This window comes from Thermobia domestica, chromosome 12 (genome assembly GCF_964235325.1).
Source record: "Thermobia domestica chromosome 12, izTheDome1.hap1.1, whole genome shotgun sequence".
In the NCBI taxonomy this organism is placed as follows: domain Eukaryota; kingdom Metazoa; phylum Arthropoda; class Insecta; order Zygentoma; family Lepismatidae; genus Thermobia; species Thermobia domestica.
The window spans coordinates 64740794-64748174 of NC_137465.1; the positions used below are offsets into that span (position 1 = coordinate 64740794).

The 7381-nt window shown below is 34.6% G+C and overlaps 1 protein-coding gene across 1 annotated transcript; it reads right to left on the bottom strand.

Annotated features, from left to right (window-relative positions):
• Positions 1-1397: 1397 nt before the first annotated feature.
• LOC145665979 (uncharacterized) lies at positions 1398-2363 on the bottom strand. Its single transcript, XM_081733085.1, has one exon. The coding sequence runs from the start codon at positions 2361-2363 to the stop codon at positions 1398-1400; it is 966 nt and encodes a 321-aa protein (XP_081589211.1).
• Positions 2364-7381: the final 5018 nt, after the last annotated feature.

The window sequence follows — 7381 nt, forward strand, 5'->3', positions numbered from 1 at the left end:
CATGCTTTTAATAAATATCGAGGTATTTCATCTGGACCACATGAGCGTTTTGGTTTCAGTTTCCTTATAGCACTTTTATACTCAACATCAGTAATTAAGCCTAATGATAACGAGTTCGGTGACAAAGGTAGAATATTTTCGTGATGTGTATGTTGTACAGAACTATCTGTGTATACAGATTGAAAATATCTAGCAAATCCTTCCGCTATATCACTTGTAGTTTCAAGAGAAACATCTTGAAACTTCATTGAAAAGTTCCTTACATTACGATTTACTTTTTTATTATTTAAGAAGTTCCAGAAAGATTTTGGATCAGATTTTATATTATTTTCTATTTCTCGTAAATAATTTGAGTATGCTTTACTAATCATAGTTTTTACTTTTTTCCTTGTTTGCTTAAATAATTCCTTATATTCTTCCGCTACCGCAATATGTTTCCGATAGTAATCTTTTAATTTTAGCATCTTAATGATTTCTTTAGTAAACCAACATAGATATCTTCTACTTGTTCTTTTTCGTATTTTCGGAACCGTAGTAGAAAAAAACTCATTAATTTTATTACAAAATATGCTAATAGCTAGTTCTACACAATCTGCATTATACAAGGCAGACCAATTCGTATCACGCAACATTCTATACAATTGAAGAAAGTCTGCTCTTCGAAAATTGTTATAATAAATAGTTTCGTTCTTAACCGTACTAACATTACTTTTTGTATTTATTAATATTCTTAGAGCAGGATGTTGCTTGTCTTCAGATACCATCGGCATTAATTCTCTCGTTACTACAGTATTTAAAATATTAGTTAAAACTAAATCAAGCGTTTTGTTATTGCTATTCTTAATGTCATTCAAGGTGAATAGATTATATAGGTTCATAAAATTTAGCAAATTTTTTGTATACGCTACCTCCGGTTTGTAAGTCATATTTGGAATCACTAATTAAAGGTAAATTAAAATCACCAATAACTAGTATATTATGATATTGAAAATTCAGATGCGACTCAAACATGTTATAAAAAGACATATACTTATCAATAGAAGAAGCAGGTGTAAAGTATACAGTTACAATATACAATGATACACTATGTACAACTACTTTTACAACTAAAGATTCTGTTTCGCTTTTTAAGTCAATTAGTTTGGAATCGTAGTTATCCCTTATTGCAATCAACACCCCACCACCACGTTTATTTCCATTTCTATCGCATCGATATACCTTGTAATTATCATCAAATAATTCATTATTATAAAAGTTACCATGCAACCAACTTTCGGTAATAACAATCACATCAAAATTATTGCTTAATGTATTTAAATAAAATTCCTGAGACTTTGTATTTAAACCCCTAACATTTTGATAGTAAATGGTTAAATTACCAATCCTTACAGTATCCATTAGGTTGTAACTAGGTTGTTAACATCCTCGAGTGTTCTTAAAGCATACACGAACGTGTCTTCCTTTTTCTTTCTCAGTTTTATATTCCCTGAATAATCAACCCATAAGTAAGCATAGTTATTTTCGCGTTGCTTCTTTCTAGCTTGACCAAAGATACGTCTTCTGTATGACGTGAGAGAGTGATTAACATAAATCATCTGATTGTAGGTATAACCCAAATGTACTGTGTTTAAATTTCTTTTTACTTTCCTTTGTTTAATGAACATTTCTTTATCTGTACGCCTTACAAATTTTACAATAATACCACCACTAGTGCCAGAGGATGAATCAGGCAATCTGTGGCAAGCATCGATCATTTCATCTGTAACAGTCATATCTAATGCTCGCCCCACAGACTTTACAATATCTAATACATTTTCATTAATTTGTTTATTAATACCATAAATTTCTAATGCATTTCGTCTGTTATATTGATCTACTTCATCAATTCGCAGTTCAATGTCCGTGATTTTTTTCTTTAATTTCACATTTTCCTGTTTTAATTGTTCTACTGTCGCTAAACAAGTTTGTATTGTTTCCGCCTGTTTCCTGATTAAATCGGCGTTTTCATCTAATTTTTTATGCGCCAGTTCTAACGAGTTTCCAAGTTCCCGTTCAGTTTCAATGTTCGATCTCTTTAGATCTGACACTTCCTGTTTTAGCTCTTGTAACAACTTAAACACATCAGAAAGAGTTGGCAATTCTGTCTCTGGTAAAGAAGCTGATTCTAAATGCACGCTACGTCTTATTGTTTTATCACACGACTTGCAGCGCCAGGGTTGTTTCACTGATTTCATGAATTCTAAGTCCGTCTCTTCTAATTTAGCACATTTGAGATGATATAACTTCAAACAGTCCGAGCACTGTAACTTAGAAGCTGTTTCCTGTCTCACAATAGTCTTACTACATTCGATGCAGGAACTCATCGTGATTCGATGTATCGAAACCAACAGAACGCAATAGTCTGTGCCCAACTTGCAGATTAATGTGGGTTTGCAATACTGTTTGTTTACATTACAGCCTAACACACAGCAAGGAAAATTAACGAATAAGGCATTTTATATATGATTTATCGCAGTTATACATATAGCACTATTATCTACAGTACTTACTGTGTTTAATACATTCACTAAAACCCACTTAGATGATTATATTTTCACATTACACGGTAACTTGTCGGAGGCACAAAAACAGCGTTCACTAGTCACACATCACTGTTGCCAGAGATGCAAAATGCACTTGATGCCTTCTTCGCTTCACAGCCCACTAAATTCAACTATGATGGAATACATGGCCTTCCGGAATGTTGGCAGAAGGTCGTCGATGCTGACGGGGACTATTCCAGGTACGTCTTAGGTGACATATCGATGTTCGAAGGTGGTGGGTGAAAAAGCGACAGAACTTTTTTGGTTACCCTTATACTAGTTATGCCTGCCTACAGAAATTGACCAGATCCTCTCCCCTTTCATTTCTTACACCTAAACCATATTTGCCTACGACACTACCTTCCTGCTTTTCTCCCACAACTGCATCGAAATCTCCCATTACAATTACACATGCAGCCCTCTTCTCCCTATCTATAATTTCTTTTACCGTATTTACTCATAAATTTTCTCCTACTTCTCCAATTGTATGCGAGATCGTCGATGCATGTGAAAGTTTACAAGGGATAGTTTATTCCTGCGGGTGAGTTTTTTTTCTGGACGATTTTCTCAAAAACGACTTTAGAGATTTTGTCCATAGTATTTCATAGATACGTATTTAGTTAGTATCAGTATAATTTCGCGTAGGACTATGCCATTTCTCATAAAAGCAACCGCACAGAGTAGTACACTCTTCAGAGAGGGATTTCTTTGGACAATTTTCTCAAATGTGACGGAGGAAAGTTTGCTCACATTCCCTAAATAAATATTTCATTAAAAACCATACAGTGTGATGTATGTCTTTTCCCTTGAAAAGTTCTACAAGGTTTATACTTTTGAGGGCAAATTTTCTACTTTTTTTTTTTTTTTTTTTTTTTGGAAACGCCTATTACAATGTTCCAGTAATAATGTAGCATACTTTAATTTATCGAATGGGAGTAAGAACGTTAATATGCATTAATATACTTTATATTTGAGATATGGAAGCACTAAAATATGTAAATCCTATAAGTTATAGTACTTCATTTTTGTCCAAGGTCACCATACTTTCTTCTCTCCTACCGTGACTTGAACGTAGAAACCAGAGATGGAGTGGGTCAGTGTGTTGTGGGTCAAGATTTGTGAATGGAGTGGGTCAATAGGACGTGACCCACCACGCACCGTGAGACACCGACCCAATCTGCTCAGTGTATTGTAGGCAGCATCTTCTAAACATTGGCAAATTTGTCTACGTTTCACTTTGAAGGCATCCATCTCTCTTCCTTTTTCATTTGTTTCTATTTACTAGCCTGAGATGAGTATATCTAAGTAAAAAAAAAACTTCAGGCACTTTTGGATATTGAAACTTGTAATTGTAATAATAACAATAGGACCTGGTTTCCGAGACAGTCGAATTTTACAGTTTTTCTTTTTGGCCTACTTTACATTGATTTGAGACTTTCAAATTTAATCCTATTTTCTACTCAAAAGTATCTGTAATTTAACAAGGAAATAATTATATATGATAATTAAATTTACATTCATCACAATTTGGCCAACGACAAACACTTCACCATTTTATATCGTAAAGGTCAGATCCACCGGTATTGTAAGAGAGCAGTGCTTGAGTGATTGACCGTAGAGACAAACTCCGATTAGTGATAATTTCTCAGCCTTGTATTATTACAAGCCCTCTTTACTCAGTATCATGGGTCATATTTAATAACGATGGGTTTTGGTGGGTCAAAGGGGTGTCACGTTGGGTGGTGGAACATGGTGAGTCGTGGGTCAGAAATGGTCACGCTTGGCGATGGGTCACAATGGGTCGAGGGTCAAGTTTCCATTCATCCACGCCATCTCTGGTACAAGTGTAAATGCGTCTATTGGCATGTTTTCATAGTAGTACATTCGTAGTACACATATCTTTAACTTTTAAAAGGGGAACATAATTATTTTACTGTGTTGTATTTAGCGATCAATATCCATTCTGGTATTAATAACAAGAATAGAAACAACACTCTAAAACTCCAAAGAGCATAGTTATAAAGAAAATAAGCATCTCATGATCCTGAAAACAATTCAATTAGAGTGAAATCTTTTGAGGAAGTGCAGAGGAAGAACATTCATTAAATGTTCCAGTTAATGACAATAAGAGGATTTTTCTGTTTCGTGTTATTTGATGTGATTTGCTATTTACTCCATTAAAAATTTTGAAAAAAGAATTCAAGGAAGTTCAGTTTGTTGAAACGTGAATTCCACACATTCCAGAGAAGAATACATTTCTCTTACAATAAGGCAATTTTTTTCTCTTAATTTCTCATTTTCTGTCAAATGCTCTGGTAAATACAATTCTTTTGTTTCTATTCGCCTTTTGTTCAGGTATTTTCTTTTAATTTGTGCTTTCTTTGTTTAATTTTTGTCTCCAATTATCTCTGTTAGAAAAAGAAACTTGAAAAGCAATTTCACAGTTAAAGTTGAAATGCCGGAAATCCTCATTGAGGCGAATCGGGCACTTTTGTTCCTTGTTCTATGTAACAGAATTACCAAAGTAAATTTCTACCTTCTAAAGCACTTTAATTAAGAAAATATGTTCAATTAAGGGTTGCCAGATTAGACTAAGTCTTGTTTTCTTCCTTTCAAGTCCACGCTCATAGCACCAAAGCTAAAACGAACACTGTGAGAAACAAATGCGATAATACAATGTATTATGCGTCTGATATATTTGTACAAGATTACGAACTAATTTAGTTGTTTACAAATGACGTCAGAAATATGACAGTACAGTTGGAATAGCCGTTTTTACAAATTATTTTCAGTGAATCCTTTTTTCGATAAAATGTAAGTTTCATGCAAGGTGAACGTAATCATATTTTCTGTGAGAGCAGTGGCTTATACAAGGTGTTTCAAAACATACCGACAAAGTTTGGGAGGTGATTCCTGATATGATGAAAAGTATAGACCAACTTGGGTGTACAAATGCTTCCTTTCGGAGTTATAGGCTGCCGAAATCATGAAAAATTGAACTTCAAAGGTCCATAGCTCCAAGACTATTGGACCTACTGTAGTCGAATCAAGACTTCCCTTAGGTACTAATATCTGCCCAATTCAAATATCAATGTTTCAGAGTCCTTCGGTACTTCCGCAATAATTTTTATAGAGGTAGTTGGTGAGTACTTCAAATTATGTGCCCGTAGCCAAACTCCCTCTACAAAAACTGTAGCGGAAGTACTGCAGGATTTTGAAACATGGATCTTTGGAAAGCCCACATATTAGTTCCTCAGGGAAATCTTGACCCGACTTGGGTAGGTACCATAGTTTGGGAGCTATGTACATTTAAAGTTCAATTTTTCATGATTTCGGCAGGCTATAACTCCGAAAGGAAGCAGTTGTGCACCCAAGTAGGTCCATACTTTTTGTCTTATCTTGGTGTTAGGAATCACCTCCCAAACGTTGTCGGCGTTGTTTTGAAACACCCTGTATATTTAAAGTCATTAGCCTATATATAAGTATGTTCTAAGACTATTCAACCTGGGGTCAAACCTTGACACTGGAACTTCCAAGGTTGGACAAATTGTCACTTTCAAGTTTCTTTTGTTTAGTATACCGTTAATGTTGAACCCAGGCTGAATTCCAGTCGTGACTTCATTATTTGAGCTAAACAATATTCTTACAGAAAATTATGTTTGTATTCCTAAAATGTTTCTAGAAAAACAAACAGTTTATGTCGAACGCCCGACAGAGGACAATTTGTTCACCATAACAAGCTTTCATTTAGTGTTGTAAGAAGTTGTTTTACTTCGTTTTTTTTTTCATCGTGGCATTTGTTATAATTCTTATATTCTTATAATGCAATAACTTTATCTACTTGTGTAATAGTAATAATATATGCCTACAAACAAACATAAATAGTTACTACTACTAAACATTTGATTATACTGTATAATTAAAACTTACAAATAAATAAACAACATGCAAATATTATTTATACTAGGGTTGGCAACGCCGAAGATATATGTAGAACAGTTCTGTTCATTGCAAAAATCACAACACAACTGTTGACCATTGTTTACAGTATGCGTTTCTTCGAAATGATGAGATTCTTGCAGAACTTCAAAATATGAAGTGAAGAGTCTGATGTGGTGAGATAAATTTCGGAGACAGTAAATTAAGACATAGTACTAAAGCAAATTATTGCAACGAAAATTCAAGTGAGGATTTGCAAGTGATTCAGGTGTAGATGATACAAGTATGAAAACACGTCAGCCATAAAAGTTTACCGGGGAACCTGTTTACGGTAACAAAAATCGTAGAGTGAAGTGAGCATAAGATGTTTGTGTATCACTTTGACATCGAGAGATACAGCTTGAAAGATGATGTCCTGAAGGAATAAGTAGAACAGGATATCGATACTTAGAGGAAGTCTCTATATAATGAGCATACGTACGTTGAGAAAGCGTGCAAATCGTAATTTTCCGTTTTTGTAAAAGAGAACATAAGCAAATCCTCGCACGAGAAGCATAATATTATCTTATGATGGAGAGCGTGGTAATTGCATGAGAACTGCTTATTACTAACACTGTAATCGCTCATTCGAAAACTGTGAGTAAAAATAAGCTCTTCGGGTGTTGAACATTGAACAGTGGTCAATCGAAATCAGGGGCGAATGGGTACTACAATTGAGGGTCGGGAGCACTGTAGGAAGGGGGCCTCCGATTATCCACAACTCATTCATAAGAATATTAATACTATATTATATATGAACGTCTCTCAAGCTGCAACTTGTGTTCATGTTTAAGAAACACAAATTTCAGCTTCCAACACTT